The following is a 17195-nucleotide window of genomic DNA, read 5'->3' on the forward strand; positions in this document are numbered from 1 at the left end:
TTTATTTTAATTTGTATTCACTTTATTATTATATTTCTTCTATCTACGTGACTTTACCGAAAGAACCAAAGAATATAGTTTTATAGTTTTTTTCAGTTTCATTTATTTGGTATAGCCATGTGAGCCATTCGGCTCTTGAATCGGGTGCAACCGCAACAAACAAGAAAACAAAAACATGAACAAGAAAACATCTTAAAGTGACTTTGTGCATGTGCAAACAGAAAATCCAGGAAAAAAAAACATCAAAATATTCCTGAAATAGCACCGTACACCAACGCTGTGTGCAAAAATCCCAGTGGGATGCAAGTCAAACAGCAACAACAAGAAAACTTAGATTAAAGCCATCAGTCTAACTCCTTACTACAATAAACAAAAACATGGCCAAACCAAAAAACTTTTAGAAATCACCAAAATAAAACCATAAATGCAATGTAACATGAATTCCTGCAAGTCACGAAAGTTTTAAGTCAAAATTTCACAGGAGATGTTAAAGACTCGAAAACGAGTGGAGGTCATTGTGACCATCGTCGTGGTCCAAAACTTTTCAAACATTGGCACAAAATGACCCCCCCCAAAAAAAGTATCGAATAGTCAATACCGATGACGGCACACACAGCGGGCAATTGTCTCCCCCTCTCGGCATCTCTCCCCGTGGTCGCGTGGATTATTTTTTTGATCCGGGGTTTTCCCCTCCACATTTAGAAACGCGCATTGCGATTATTTATATGATTTTGGTGCTTACAAATGCCCCAATGTTTGGCCCACTTTGTTGAGCTTTCATTTGTGGCCAGGTCGCTTCTGAAAAAGAAGTTAATACCTCAGCGGGCTTTGCCTGTACAAACATGCATTAAGATAATTTAGATTATTTTGGTGCTAACAAACATGCTCCGATAACATATGCATTGCCTTTGCAGGTATTATAATATTATATATTATAATATATTATCAGAGCATGTTTGCATGTTCACTACAAAAAGTACGTGTGGTTAATGCGAACTTGATTCCTCGCAAAGGTTTCTATTTGATGTTTGAACATCTTAACACCTTCTTTGGTTCTTTCGGTAAAGTCACGTAGAATGAGAATAAAATAATAAAATAAAATAAGAAAATAAAATTCTCACGTTTCCGGCCACAACACAAGTAGCCGTCCTCAGGTGTCTTCACTCAAGCGCTGTCTTCTGGACAGTCCTGCTTCTTCATCTGAGGACGGCTACTTGTGTTGTGGCCGGAAACGTCGTGAGCATTTTATTTTCTTATTTTATTCTCATTCTACGTGACTTTACCGAAAGAACCAAAGAAGATGAATCCTTGCAGTCACGAAAGCTTTAAATCGTAACACCTGTTTTTATTGCCAGAAAGGGTAAAACCTTTTCTTATTTTTTTCACACCAACAAAGACACATTTGCTAATCGTGAATATGTTATACTTTGGTTATTTCGGTAAACGAAGTGTTGACTGATGCTTCTGATGAGAAACATTGGACGCGTTCCGTTATCTCCGACCATGGCACGTCGAGACGCGTCCTGCCTCAAGCCCCACTGATCTTTATTCACAATTCGGACGACGTTATAGCAATGCAGAGAGCGCCGCAAAAATCCGTGCCGGGTAGGAGAGTAACCTTGCCTATCCGCGCTGGGATATGCGGAGGACGGTGCCTATCCGTGTTGGGAAATGTACCTTCTGCGCTTATCCGTGCCGGAGAAATAAAGCGCGCTTATGCCCTATCCATACTGGGTAAAGTGCCGCGCCTATCCGTGGTGGGAAATATAAAGCGCCGTTCATATCCGTGCTGGGAAATGTAGAGCGCTATGTTTGTCCGTAGTGGGAATTGTAGAGAGCCCATGCTTGTCCGCGTTGGGAAATGCAGACCGCGGCCCCAAAAGTTCCCGGATGCGGCCCGGGTTCCCGGATGACGCCAGAGTGCCGGCGCAGGGCGCCCTGCCCGGGGTGACGGGAGCGGCGCAGGCGGCGGGGTCATGCCTGGAAGCCGAGCCCGACTCGCAGGTGAGGCACACGGACGCGCACGGGAGTCGCGGCTGCTCGGCCAGGAGCAGCGGCGCTGGCTTAAGCCGCGACCGGCGAGTGCCGAGACTAGGCCGCTCTCGGGCCCTCGCTTCTTGTCTAGCCGAGCCGCCCCCCCCCTGTCCCCCCTCCGGGGTTCGAGGCGCGGGAGAACGCGCCGCCGCTTTGCGGCCTCTTGCCGCGTGGTCGCCGTGCGGGGCGAGTGGCGGGATGGTTGTTGTTGTTGTGTTCGAGTGCGGGTCTCATCGCGCTCGCGGAGCGCGCGTTTGGCGCGACTCTCCCGGTGGCGGGGGTCCTCTCGCGCGCGTCCTCCCTCCCGGCGGGCGGGCGGGCGGGCGGGCGGCCTGAGACTCGGGTCGCGACATGAGGGAACGGGCCGAGCAAGCGCAAGCAACCCGGTTGCAATCGGGAAACATGCCGGGAGGTTAAACCGCGAAGCGATTCAAAGTGGTAACAACTTTAAAAAAAAAAGTAAGCGTGCTTGGGCAGGATACGTCGCTGGAAGTGATGATGATGATGGTGGTGGTGGCCGGCGGGGCGAGGCGCAGCCTGGGCAAATGGCACGGGGGAGGGAGGGAGGGAGGCGCCCTCCTCGCGGAGCTGTTGCGAGCGTGTGGGAGACCGGGGATTTGTCACATTGCAGGGTTGACTGAGGGGGATGGCGGGAAACTTGTTCGGTGAGGGAGGTTTCTTCATTGAGCGTTGTTGGTTGGGTTGATCGTGGCCGGTGGTGGCGGTGGTGATTTGCGCCCGAACGCGGCTTTTACAAACAAGGAAACGGCGCCCGGACTTTGACACGTGTCTACCGCGGTCGCAATCCCGCCTCCACCTCTCGCACTCGTCAATTTCACGGCGCAAAGCGCAACACGTTCGTCATTAACACGCGGGCCATTGTCCGAAACGTCGCCGACTATATGGTGTTTCCCTCAAGGCAGCGGTTGTTGACGAATGTGTTTTAGTTTTGTTTCCCTGTTCATTGTGTTTCTGCACCACTGCCAACGCAGCCAGCAGCTTCACCGAATACAGTATCATTTTGTCTATCGTAGTGGAAGTACAGTACACCCCCCACCCCCAGGCCCCCCTCCACCCTACCCGCAGACCCCCCCCCCCACCCCCAGGCCCCCCTCCCCCCCCCAGGCTGCCCCCCCCCCAAGTTGCCCCCCCCAAGTTGCCCCCCCAGCCCCCCACCCGCAGACCCCCCCCCTCGCCACCCGTCGAGCGCTGCCCGGCGCGTAGCTTCCAATCCCATCGGGGCGCGTGTGGCCTCCAGCCAATCAGAGCGCCGGGTAGAAGCGGACGGACAAATCCTGAGTTTAAAAATAACAATCCCTCGTTCTTCGGCGACTCAACATACGGAATTCCGCAATAACAATAACAAATTAGGGGATACATTCAAAGGTCACGTTTACGTAAACAAAAAATTGGAACAATCTGCCCGTTGACCGGACATGCAATGAAGACGGATCCAAATCTTGACTTAAAGCTTTCGTGACTGCAGGAATGAATATTCTTTGGGTCTTCAGGTAAAGCGGTCATCAGGCATTCTTTGCCTGCTGACGACCGCTTGTGTTGCGATCGAAACGTCGTAATTTTTTTGTTATTTTCTTTGAACCTATCTAAGTGACTTTCCCGAAAGACCCAAACAATATGACAGATCCAGGTCGACTGCGCGTGCCTTTTAAAACTTTACTCGTCACCCGCGATGTATATTTAAGTGTTTATAATTGATCGAAAAATGATAAAGTTTTTAAAGGTTTACTGAATTCTGAAGTGTGATTTTTTTTAATTACGTCTTTGGATCAACATTTTTCCATGCATCTCCAATTACATAATGCACGACAATGGGAAAATAGGGTTTCCATACACGAAATGTGGCTTTACAGACAACTATTCTCCTGGATACCTGTGGAAAAAGAGCTCGTAGCTCATTGGATGCCTCCAGCATAAATACGTGGTTTGATTCGGAAACGTACTTCTTACGTATATAATTGAGGGATGCCTGTTAAAGTACTGCCCGCGTATTTGTGCGGAACACACGGCTGGGGTGAAGGGTGGGTGAGGCGTGACGTCAGCGTGAGCTGAACGATGTGGAATGCGGGTGACGTCATTGCCGTTCCCTTGCCAGCAATCGCTCCAGCCAGCCTGCCAGCCAGCAAGACTTTTGTATGATATGGTACGATACAATAGGCGATGGCCCGAATTCCTATAATATTTATGTGTTACAGCCAGTTTATCATTCCCTTTAACAATGCCTGGGACGTTTGATGTCGATGTCCCATCGGTTTATGGACTAAAGTATTATTTATTCGGATGATGAAACAGTCCCACGTGTCTTTTCGGACACCAGTCTAGGGGGACGAGTAATTGGGGCTTTTTTGGTCCACGTTGCTGTGGCAGGAGGGAACCATGACCGTGCCGTGCGGAGCAGAGGGAACCTCATCCGGTAACAAGCTCACGGTCGTGGCCCCCACCTCGTCCACGGAGGTGCTGGCGGCGACCGATGAGTGGCTGAGCACTGAATTCTGCTGCCCTCCCCAGTGCCAGCAGGAACCCTCCCCGTTACCGGACGCTGCACGAGAGCACAGCATGTCTGTACCGAATAAGTCTGTCTTGCAAGGTGAGCGTGTGACCGCACGACCTCATGAACCTCTGCCCATACTGGACATCTGTGAAAAAGAGCCTCATGGCTCATCGGATTCCTCTAGTCTAAGTAAAGATTGTGATTGTGACAACGTCGAGGGCAGCTTTGTCGCCACTGATGTTGCTGTTCATGAGTAAATGGGTACCTCACATTTTCACGAACTTGAGCTTTACGCTTCATTGCAAATATTTATGCCGCTTGGCGTCTGTGGAACGCTATTTTTCTCGAAAGGGTAATGGCACGGTTACTGGCCGAGCCAATGAATTTCCACAACAGCCTCTTTAGCAGTGGAGCGGTTTGTAGCTCACCGTTTACTTCACCGTGCTCTTTGGCGCAGAGGAGGATGATGGCATTCCGGCTGCTCGGATCACTCTGTTTGCGCCGGAGCGACTCCATCTCAAGTGGGAGAGGAACGTGTGCGAGGGTGCCGGCCTGCAGAACCTCGGCAACACCTGTTTCCTCAATGCCACGCTGCAGTGCCTGACGTACACGCCGCCGCTCGCAAACTACCTGCTTCTGCAAGAACACTCGCGCACCTGTGAGTTCTGCCCCTCGCCCCACCCACCTCCCCAATGCCGTCGTGTACCGATGAGTTCGAAATAAACATGAGCAGATGTGGTTGTCTTTAAAAGGCTGCACAGATTTCGGTTTCCCGGCCGTGTGTTACCCCTCGGCCGGACTCCCTGAGTGTAACTGTTGTGCACCGACGGATTGTGCTACCTACGCCCTAATTCCCAGGCAAACGGAACGACTTCTGCCTGATGTGCTTGATGGAGAGTCACGTCATCAGCACGTTCAACAACTCCATCGGCATCATACAACCCATACTCATCACTCGAAACCTCACACGTGAGTTCCGGAACTTTTTTCACACTTGCAATCGAATAAAAGGGAAACTATCTCCGTGATCCTCTGTCATCTGTGTTCAAAATCCTTTTCAAATGTCTGTTGGAGAGCCGTTGAAAGATATGGGATTGTTGGATACTGTACCTGTAACCTCGTGCCCTCGCCCGTTTCCCTGCAGGCATTGCCAAACACCTGCGTTTTGGAGAACAGGAGGATGCCCATGAGTTTTTAAGATACATGGTAGATGCCATGCAACTCTCGTGCCTCTATGACCACAGCGAGTGAGTACTGCACGTCGGTCAACTGCAGCATTTGTTCTGCAGTACGGTGTACCTTACGGCTTTCTCTTGGTTCTCGACGTGAGTCACCTGGGAGGGTGACGACATCTATATCACTGTCTTTAAATGTCTTTGGTATCCGAAATATTTTAGCGACAAACCTGCGTTCAGTTCGGAGATGAGGACTGACGCAAACTGGCACTACGTTTCTTTCAATCTGGCCCGAACGTGGGCTGCTTTTTGGTTGCTAATAAATACCAGGAGATCGATCTTTCGACGTCCAGTAGTGGCGCCTTGACGACATTCGTTGTGTTGACGAGCAGTACGTGGCGCGCCCGCACAAAAACGCAGTAGCGGAGCACTGTGTGACGGCTGTCAGCTTGCTTACAGGTCTCCGGTTGTGCCATGAAAGGTGGCTGCCCTATGCAGATCCTACCACCTTTAGCTGACACAGAGCGTGCTTTTGCGTTGCTGAAGGGACACAATCAACAGCTCGGGCAATTGTGTAACACGTTTGCATCTGGCAAAGATGTTGCTGCTGCTGTAACCACCGTGCGGTGTCGTTGCGTGACTTTAAGACTGGACAGGTACACGGAGGCTACCACTCTCATCTACCAAATCTTTGGAGGGTATCTGCGATCACGAGGTGAGTTCGGTACACTCTAGAAACGTGTTATTTGCAAGCAGCAATCACACTATCATGGTGTAAAAGTGCTGGCGAGCAGCCTTTACACACAGACACAGGTGGCATAAACAAACTTGTTTCCAGTTGGTGCAAACTTTTAACTGTGGTGGTGGTGCACGTGAATTAATGTTGACGAGGTAACATGTGACATCCCTCTAACGTGTGTGTGCTTGTGTTTTTGCAGTTGAGTGCATGCAGTGCTTGGGCACCTCCATTACCTATGAAACGTGCCTGGACATTGCACTCCAAATCAATGTAAGTAATGCGGAAGCCATTGCTTAAAATGTATCTTAATCAGCCACCTAGCAATTACAGTGAAACCTTGGATTGCGAGTAACTTGGTCTGCAAGTGTTTTGCAAGTCGAGCAAATTTTTTAAATAAATATTAATTTGATAAACGAGCGAGGTCTTGCAATACGAGTAGTACGTATACGCTTTGTCTGCCGAGCGTCACGTGATCACAACTGATATACGAGTGCTTTGATATACGAGTGCTTTGGATTACAAACACGTTTCCGGAACGAATTATGCTCGCAATCCAAGGTTTTACTCTATCTATTTTTTTATTTTCCCAGGTAAGGCTCAGTGACCTATGTAGCTCGTTTTTCAGAAGCGACTTGGCCACAAATGATAGGTCAACGAAGTTAATTATCACGTTGAAATGTATAGCAACCAAATACTCTTTAAACACATGATTTTGAATGTGGAGGGAAAAACTGGAGGACCCGGAAGAAAATCTTTTCGACCGCAGGGAGAACATACTCCTGATATACATGCGTCAGGGTCGGAATTTAACCCACGATGTCACCCAAATAAATACGCTGCCAGTAGCGTACACAATCTCTTAATTGCAGTTGTATGATTTAATACGAGATGTGGTTTCTGAGAATTGCCATCCGAATATAATTCTGCACATGCTTATGGAATGCTTCTCTCAGACTCTTTGCCTTTACTCTTGTCGGGCAACAGAACTCCTCAGATCTGGTGGAGGCGTTTCGCGAGTTTGTCAAGATGGAGACCCTGGATGACTACACCTGTGGAACGTGAGTGTGCATTGGCAACGCACGTTGACTTCAAAACGATGTCGTGACTTGAAAAGTTTGCAGATGTGAAAAAGTGTACATTTTGCTGCATGAAGCTGGACTTGCCGGTTGCGAATGCATATGATGGCCAGGTTTGTTGTCGTTATGCACAGGTGCTGTCGCAAGGTCAAAGCGACAAAAAGATTAACTCTACACCGCCTGCCGAACGTGCTCACCATCTCAATAAAGCGCTACAGCTACTTTGGCACCAAGATTAACCGGGTAACTCTTCTCCCCCTATGCATTGGTATCATTATTAATTTAATTACAGCCGCTTTGTCGGTCCAATGTTGGAGAGAATGCCTCCCCATGCTGGAATGGTCGTGGGTGTTGCTTGCTAGTACGGTGGCGAGAGGTTAACCACCTCACCTGGTATGCACGAGGTCATGGGTGTGATCCAAACCCTGATGCCTGTTTATTTGGAATTTGCATGTTCTCCCCGTGAACGCGTGAATTTTTCTCTGGGTGATAAGCCACATTTAGTTGCGCTATCATTTGTGGCCAGCTTGCTTCTGAAAAAGAGCTATATAGCTCAGTGGGTCTTACCTGGTAAAATAAAAATTGTTTCATAGTTTTAATACTTCACCACGCCGGTTGGTGTGGCTTGGTGAATGGGAGTGGCCCAGGACCTCTCTGATTTTATCCCTTGCCAAAAATCACCGGGGTGTGGGGAGATGGGGATGTTCGGGCTGGGGGTGGAACTGCCGTTCAACATTGGGTGTTTCCACCGGTTGAGATGCAAATTACTTTGAGGTGTCCACTCTAGATGCCATGCCATGATATTCCGGCCAGGTAGCTCAGCAGGAGAGCGAGCGGTGCGAAATCGGAACATTGGGAGTTGAAATCCTGCTTGAGGGTTGACTCAACCATCATCCCTCGGTGTTGATAAAATAAATACCACCTTGTGGGGAAATCACCAGAGGATGTGTGATGGATAGACTCGCCCTGGTAGTATGAATGTAGAATTTTCACTACTTGCTCGGGACTATAAACAGGACGTGAGCCCCGTTTTACGCTCATTTGAGCAAGAAATCACTTGGATGCTTTGACTTGTAACTAAGATACTGCCCATCTCTGCAGCCCCCCCCCCCTGCCCTGCCCCCCCACACCCCCGCCAAAACTTTCCTCTCCTAATTTTTGTCACTCTCTTGCTGCCTCCTCCTACTGCTGCGACTTGTGTGGTGGCTGTAGGACATCACCTATCCGGAGCACCTGGATGTGCAACCCTTCATGTCGAAGTCCCCGGGCGAGCCTGTGATATACATCCTTTATTCAGTGCTGGTGCATGCGGGCACTGACTGCGACATTGGACATTATTATTGCTATAATAAGGTAATTACATTTGTTGCCAACAACCAAAGAACAACAATGCTGCACATTTTGTAATGCATGGTATGATGCACATAAAGAACGTATTGTGTGTTATTACCTGAATGAAGTTGGGCGCATGTGTAGAAATTGTTATGAAGCACAGATGTGCTTTAATTGTGTGCAGATCAGCGATGGAAACTGGTACTGCATGAACGACTCCCTCGTGCGGCGGGTCGACACTGGTGTGGTGATGAACGAGCAGGCCTACATGCTCTTCTATATTCGGCAAGTTCGTGCTTCTGTCCCCTCTACTCTGACCTGCACAATGAACCGCGCCCCTAGGCAGCTCTCTCTGCACCGACACTGGCTCACGCAAGCGACAGTGCCTCCATTGAAGGCCATTGACGTTTGGAATCTGACCAATTTGTAGTGCAGCGCCTTAATGTTAACTGCCTCATCACGGAGTGCCGTGGTGGTGAGATGTTAACTACCTCGCCTTGCATACGGGAGGTCGTGGGTTCTATCCCGACCCTAACTCCTGCTTAATATTTGGAGTTTGTGTGTCCTTCCCGGTGGTCGTGTGGATTTTTTTCCGGGCCCTCCGGTTTTTCGTTCCACATTCAAAAACATCCGTTTTGGAGTATTTGGTCGCTAGAAATTTCCACGTGATGACGAGCCACTTCACTGAACTATCGTTTGTGGCCAGGTCACGAGAGTTAAGTGGGCCTTACCTGGTAAAAAAAAAAGAAATAGTGTGTAGTTTGTGATCGTTTTTTAGTTTTGATGGGCATCCGCCACGGCGGTGAAGCGAGCGGGCGGCGTTAACGGTTTGCGACGTGTTGCGCGGGGTGCTGTGTGCTTTGTGCAGATGCCCAGAGTTGAGCGCGATACCGGCCGACAGTTACCGTCCGCTGGGGCAGGCGACGGCAGCGGCGGCGTACCGGGCGGCCCTGAAGAAGCGGTCCTGCCCGGCGCTGGAGACTTCGGGCCCCGTCTCTGGACCGCAGCTCTCCTCTCACGTGGCCAAGGTAAAGGATGTTTTTTTATTTATGCAAACATTCCCCCCCACCCCCCCCCCCCCCCCCTGTACCTTTGATCAGCGTGGTTGGCTACGTACAGTGCGAAAGAAATGCAACATCCGTACATAATATCTGGTACAAAAGATTATTACCGAAGCTATCAACAGAAGTTGTGTACCGGATTAATTGCACTTGTGGCAAATGCTATGTTGGGCAAACAGGACGAAAGATCAGCATGAGACTAAAAGGAGACCAAAGAAATATTTCATGCTCCCAAATACAACTGTCAGCAGTAGCAGAACACGTGTGCCAACAAGGACACTCAATTGATTTTGATAATGTTAAAGTTCTGTGCAAAACTAGTTACTACTGGCCAAGGCTAATTAGAGAATCTATCGAAATTTAGATGAAATAGTTTTAACCTGCTTGGAAGCGAATCATCAAATAATACATTGTTTAAATGCTTGTCTATACAGGTCACCATACTTCAATAGGTATTACCTTTGGTACGGCTATTTTAGTTCACACAATCGACAGGAAGTACAGGGATAATGGGATAGCAGAATGCACATGCATAATTTACGTTGGATACCATATAAATAACGGTCATGGATATCCATCGTCATTGATATGCATTCATTAATCCCCCCCCCCCACTTCGCGCAAGAAGAGCGCGCAAGTGACGTCATCACATCTACCCCTCTGTTTAAGGAACCAAACAAGTGGAATTTTCCACAAATTAGCTGTCGCCTGATGAAGCCGATTGTAATTAGTGGCGAGACGTCGTACTCTGATTGCAAATGTTGTGGCTTGGCTCTCCAACACACCGGTGTGCTGTACCAGTGACGAATTGGCCACGTTCTGTTTACCTGACAAACTTTACTGATTGGCTGTGTCGGGTGGTGGGGGGGGTTTAACGACACATATTTACGCGTTCTAACCCAAAAAAAACCTGTATTATATATACATACATAGAACACTCAGCAGGGGGCGAACTGTGGGTTGTGTTCTCTGAGCTCATGCCTCACTGCAGGATGTGTATTCACATGGGGAGGGGTGGAGGGCACACTTTCCGGTTTAGTGGGGGAGCAGAGATCACATAGAAGGTAAACAAAGGGTGAAGCGCGGCACCTCTTGTTTTTACTTAAACCGATTTTGTTTCATTCACCCATTGTCGGGCGTTTAGAACTCTAACACCGTCGCCTTGTTTATCTCCAGAAATCGGAAGTGCCCAAGCTATCTCACCGCTTCAACGGGAGCAATGGCAGCAGCACCTGCAATGGCAACGGCAGCAGCATCGGCATCGGAAACATTATCAGCAGCAGCAACAGCAGCAGCAGCAACGGAAGAGCTGTCAACGGAATCGCTGGCAAGCAGGCGGTAAATAGCAAGAGCAACGGCAGCTCGTCCGTGCGTCAGCGCAAGCGGCACAACGGCAAGCGGCCTGCTCCGCCGCTGCCCAAGCCGTTGTTGGCGTGTGCCGCGGCGCAGGCGCAGCTGAAGCCGCCCAACCCGGCCGCCTTTGTGAGGAGCCCCACGTGCCCGGGTCGGCCGTTCCAGCAGAGGCCGCGTGCCGAGCTCAAGTCGGCGCGCGACACGAACGGCGCGGCGCTCGGCGCGGCGCTCGGCGCGGCGCTCGGCGCGGCGGACGGGGCGGCGGACGGGGCGGCGGACGGGGCTTCCGCGCGGCCCGCCAACGGCGCGACTCGCGACAAGCCGGCGGGCAACGGCGGCGAGGCCGCCGCGTCGACGAGGCCTGACGGTGCGGCCGCGGCCGCGTCGCCTCTGTCGACGGGGGCCACCGCCGCCGCGCCGGCGTTGGCCGCGAGCGGCCCGGGGGTGCAGTTCAAGCGCAGCGGCAGCGGCAACCTCCAGCCGGACAAGCTGCTGGACAAAGAGTCGATCGGGGAATACGCCAGGCTGAAGCCGGGCAGCAGCAGCTGCGAGGGTGGCGTCACCGCCCCGTCGAATTTTGCGGCGCCCTCGCAGCACCGTGGCTTCTTCAGCTCGAGCAAGCTTGTCTTCCGCAACGACCATCGGAACCAGTCAACGTCCCTGGTCCCTTATGCGCCCGGCGAATCCTCGGAAGAGTCTGAGACTGAGATTGTGACGAAGAGGACCGAGGAATCGGCAAACCTGCGCTCGCGTTTGGACGGCGCAGGGCGCCGCTGCGGTGCAGCCAGCGGCGTCGCAGCCGCCTCGGGTGAAGGCTCGGCGAACAGTCTGGCGTCCGGAAACGAGGGGGGTGCGGGGGACTCGGGTGGGAGGCCGCAGACCAGCGGCGAGGGCTGTGTGCGGCCGGTGACCATCCCGAGCGGCGCAGCTGTGAACGGGAACAAAGATAGAACCGCTGCGGGAGATCTGCTCGCAGATGCAGAGGTGAGCACAGCTTGGGTCACTCTGCGGTATAATTTTTGTTATATTACACTTTGAATGACAACGCGCTTAAGAATCACCGATTCTGAATAGTGTTTTCTTAAATAAACCGATGACGTTTTTCATAATTTGCAATGCCTCCGTGCTGTTGCAGGAATTCAAAAAAGTGTTTATCGGCGAGGGTGGAGTTACTGACCCACCCAAAACCAGTGACCAAAGGTCAACTTCCGGCGCCTCTTGGTACGTATTTCACATTCTCAGTTAAGACTCTTCTTCGTGCGTGCTTATTAACATGCTGACATCGAGTCTTGTGGCTTCAACCTGTGCTCTGTCTTCCTACAGGAACGTGGGTGCGCAGCAGTTGCCAACGTGCAAAGAGAACGGAGGCGGCCATTCTTCAAGCGAGGGTAGTAGCCACGCACCGGTTCCGCCGCCTCCCAATCCCACGAGCACGTCGGTCGTGGGCAAACCAAAAGACTCGCCGCAGGTGGCTCGCCTAAAGCTGCCACTGCTCGATCACCGCACGCAATTTCACTGGGAGCGGTGGACCAGCGGCTCGGCGCAGGCGCTCACGAGGCCGTGCGCGCTGGATGCGAGCAACGGTGCTGCCGAGTGCCCGTCGGAGATTTTGTCTGACAGGACGGAGGATCCGGCGCCGCCGATTATAAAACCCGCAGATGAAGTGGCGACAAACGACGGTCTGTGCCTCAAAGGGCAACGCGATGGCGGTGAAGGCGTCCAGGAGTCGCGCGCTCCCCAGCTCGGAGAATCCTACGACCGCGCCGGCTGCCGGCGTCTCAGCAGCAGGTCGAGGTCGTCGTCGAGGTCGTCGTCGAGGTCGTCGTCGAGGTCGTCGTCGAGGTCGTCGTCGAGGTCGAGGTCGTCGAGGCGACGGAGCAAAATGCGCCGGGTGGACGTGCCCCCGCGGATTGCTCGTTGGCACGTTGGCAACGGTGATCACAGCAACCCCCCACACAAGCGGGGCAGCCGTCGCCGGTCAGACAGCCGCTGCCGGTCTCCGAGCAAGCACTGCTATCGCCGGTCTCCAAGCAGCCATCGTCATCGTCGGTCTCCTAGCAGCCAGCACCACCGCCGCCGATCGCGCAGCAGCCGCCGCCGATCTCCTAGCAACCGCCGCCGGTCTCTTAGCAACCGCCGTCGGTCTCCTAGCAACCGCCGCCGGTCTCTTAGCAGCCGCCGCCGATCTCCTAGCAACCGCCGCCGATCTCCTAGCAACCGCCGCCGGTCTCCGAGCAACCACCGCCGGTCTCCTAGCAACCACCGCCGGTCTCCTAGCAACCACCGCCGGTCTCTTAGCAGCCGCCGCCGATCTCCTAGCAACCGCCGCCGATCGCGCAGCAGCCACCGCCGGTCTCCTAGCAACCACCGCCGGTCTCCTAGCAACCACCGCCGGTCTCCTCGCAACCACCGCCGGTCTCCTCGCAACCACCGCCGGTCTCCGAGCAACCGCCGCCGGTCTCCTAGCAACCACCGCCGATCTCGCAGCAGCCACCGCCGGTCTCCTAGCAGTCACCGTGGGTCAAGCAGCCGCCGCCACCGCCACCACCGCCGCCACCACCACCACCACCACCACCGCCGTTCACGCAGCAGCCACGGCCATCGCCGGTCTCCTAGCAGCCAACGCCGGTCGGACAGGCGGCACTCGCGCCACCGAAGCCGGAGCGGAGTGAGCTGCTCGAGAGACGCGAGAGACTCGGATCGCCGCTGGCGTCGAGGAGAACGTAGCCCCAGCGCCGCTGTGCGACGCCACCGGAGAGACCGCCAGCATTGGGCGGCTGGCAGGCACCGCACGTGCTATTCGTGAGCTTCATCATTGTTTTCATCTTCCGCATCATGGACAAGCAAAAGCAAGTTTTTAACGCGTAGGCTTTCGCGACCAATATTGTTGATGATAAAGGTTTTTTTTGGGGTTAGAGCGCGCAAGTGCAATTGTGTCGTAACCCTCCGCCACCCGACACAGCCCGTCAGGTTTGGCACGTGAACAAAACGTGACAAATAGTTACTACTTTGGAGAGTAAATCCACAACGTTTACAATTTGAGTCGCGCGACGTTTCGCTGGTGATTACATTAACCAGCTTCATCGGGCGATTTGCCAGAATAGTGAAGCCATCCACCTGCTTCCGGTCTTAGATAGATCAGCAGCAAGACGACTTCATCACTGAAGCCATCAGGTGCAGAAATCAGAGGGGGGGTTATTGTAATTACATAATAGATTAATAATCATTTAATTTAGATCATGGGACCTCCTTTGCCGTACGCCTTCTGACGTCCTCTGGTCGAACATCGTTTGAGACGAGGCTCAAATGAAAGCTGTCTCTGGTGTGGACCAATCAGTTTCAAGGACAATGCCATATATTATCAGTGTTTTTTGTTTGCATTCTGACCACAAGCATTGTGGCTATTGCAGACATGATTCCTTGTTAAAGGTTTCAGTTTGGTGTTTTAACATCTTAACACCAGTTTTGTTGCTAGAAAAAAAGGAGAAAACCTATTATCAATCATTTTATTAGTATGCTTCCTCTATAAGTAATTGTAAGATTTTGATTTAAAGCTTTCGTGACTGCAGTAATTCATATTCTTAGTTTTTTCGGTAAAGTCACGTTGAAGAGAAACAACAAAATAACAAAATATATATAAAACAATAAAAAATTCTCACGACGTTTCGACCATAACTCAAACGGTCATCATCAGGTGTGTCGGTTTGCATAAATTTATTTTGAAAACGGCATATTTATTTATATATATAAAAATAACGTTTGCGTCACGCGCAACTATGGCAGTTTGCCAGGACTAGTCCATCTATTTTTTTTGAAAAGAGGAGGGGGGAGACGAAATTTGTTTTTATGTATGCTGTCTGAAAGGCACTGTAAGCGTGAACAATCAATCAAGAACTGAAATGATTTATCAAATCTTTCCAATGATTGCTAAGATAGAATCCATCTTCTCGGTTGAAATTGTCTCTGTGTTTGTATATGTGGATAGCCTCATGAACGAATCTCTCATGGAAGCCAGATGGCTTACAAAGAACCTCCGTCTTGGAAAAGTCAATGGCATGTGAGCCTACTGAATTAGAACAATGATCTGCTACGGCCGAGGTGTTGGTCCTACCGTGTTTAAGGTCTGCTTTATGTTCACGAATGCGGTCCGAGATATGGCGTTTGGTTTCTCCAATGTAACTACTACCACAGAGGCAACTTAGTTTGTAGACACCAGGGTATTGTATGTCCGGAATCACATCTTTTACAGACGGAACCAGATCACGGATTTTATGTAATGTGTTGAAACGGACCTGGATCTTGTGTTTATTCAAGATTTTGGAGATCTTTTTTGTGATCCCAGCAATGTAGGGTAAAGTGATGGTTTTGAAAGGCTCCTCAAGAGGGTTCTTCTTCATGGTTTGAGTGATAGCTTTGCGGATTGTATAGTCGGAGTAACCATTAGCCCTAAGAGCTTGGTGTACGTGCTTGAGTTCACTGCTTATGTGTTCCTGGGGTAATACCAATCGCATTTACACTCACCTCTGCTACTGTAACTTCTTCTAATGCGAAACGAATTCTTTTCAAAACTAGCTTAGCTCTTATCTCAGAAAAAATCAGACTTATACGCACAGAACTAGATCAGTTAGACAAGACACTCTACAAATCACACTTATCATTGACGGCAATAATGTCCACATCGGATTGGGAACATGTAGACAATATGACTGCCTCTTCAGCTGCTACTATGTCGACCAAATGTAAGGAAAACCTGATTTCCAAATTTAACCTCCTCTTAAACAAAAGACCGGACCCACACACCAAAAAGTTAGACGTTAATAAAGTCGTAATTAATCGCAGTAACAGTTCTATTTCCGATGGTCTGAAATCCGTTTTAGCTAAAGGTCTAAACTTTGCAGTCACACCTAAACACATACCAGTTAATGATATAATTGCCCAAGTAGACGTTGCTCTCAGGGGCCTGGGTCACATCGCTGCAGACGTAGCAAGATCTGAAATCGCTGCAACCCTCAAAAACGCTAAGATGCCAGCTAGCAACCTCAGCAAAGATGAGCGTTTTGAATTATATAAATTAAAAAAGAGGAATGATATTGTAGTTCTCTCAGCTGACAAAGGCAATGCTACTGTTATCATGGATAAAATAGAATACAACAACAAAATTAAAGAATTACTCGACGATGGTAGTTATACAAAAATAAAAAGAGATCCCACCAACAGCCTCGTCACACAAACCAACAAAATAATTTCTGATTCAACCGCATTAATTGATCAATCTAAACAGTTTTTGTTGAAACCTTCTGCTGCCAGGCCACCAAGATTATACGGCTTACCAAAAATACATAAAGTTGATACACCTCTTCGTCCCATAGTCTCTACTATCAGCTCCCCCACCTACAAACTAGCTCGTTTTTTGTCTGAAATCCTGCGTCCTTTCACTGGAAAGACCACCTCTGCGGTACAAAATTCTACTCACCTGGTATCAACAATCAAGGGTATTTCCCTGTCCCCAGACGACCTGCTTGTCAGTTTTGATGTAGTTTCCTTATTCACCAAGGTTCCTGTACCTGACACCATTGCAATCATTGAAGACTTGGTTCATCAAGGACTAAACACTGAGGTACCCCCCCTGGTGAGACACTGTTTAACCAATACATACTTCACTTGGAATGGAACTTTCTACAAACAAACTGAGGGCACCCCAATGGGCTCCCCCCTTTCTCCAGTTATAGCTAACATTTTCATGGAGAAATTTGAGACTGACGCCATCCAGACTGCCACTCTGCGCCCAACCTTATGGAAGAGGTACGTGGATGACACTTTTGTCATCTGGCCACATGGCCGGCCTGCTCTAGACAAATTCTTCGACCACATCAATTCCATACACCCAGCCATCAGATTTACCATGGAAGTCGAAAT

At 50.4% G+C, this 17195-nt stretch overlaps 1 protein-coding gene across 2 annotated transcripts; it reads left to right on the forward strand.

The window, feature by feature from the left end:
* The first annotated feature begins 1883 nt into the window (after nt 1–1883).
* On the forward strand, nt 1884–15508 carry LOC116951356 (uncharacterized). 2 transcript variants are annotated; one of them, XM_032969885.2, is made up of 15 exons: nt 1884–2004; nt 4420–4639; nt 5001–5201; nt 5402–5512; nt 5688–5790; nt 6366–6433; nt 6657–6727; nt 7442–7515; nt 7668–7776; nt 8746–8886; nt 9050–9150; nt 9734–9893; nt 11103–12263; nt 12415–12500; nt 12603–15508. In XM_032969885.2, exons 1-15 carry the CDS (start codon nt 1891–1893, stop codon nt 14083–14085), a joined length of 4203 nt encoding a protein of 1400 aa, XP_032825776.2. In that variant the 5' UTR covers nt 1884–1890; the 3' UTR covers nt 14086–15508. The 2 variants fall into 2 exon arrangements, with proteins under 2 accessions (XP_032825776.2, XP_075929755.1); XM_076073640.1 differs by lacking the exon at nt 4420–4639.
* The last annotated feature ends 1687 nt before the right edge of the window (nt 15509–17195 follow it).

This window comes from Petromyzon marinus, chromosome 43 (assembly GCF_048934315.1).
Source record: "Petromyzon marinus isolate PM22_M1 ecotype Great Lakes invasive population chromosome 43, UKy_Petmar_22M1.pri1.0, whole genome shotgun sequence".
NCBI lineage: Eukaryota > Metazoa > Chordata > Hyperoartia > Petromyzontiformes > Petromyzontidae > Petromyzon > Petromyzon marinus.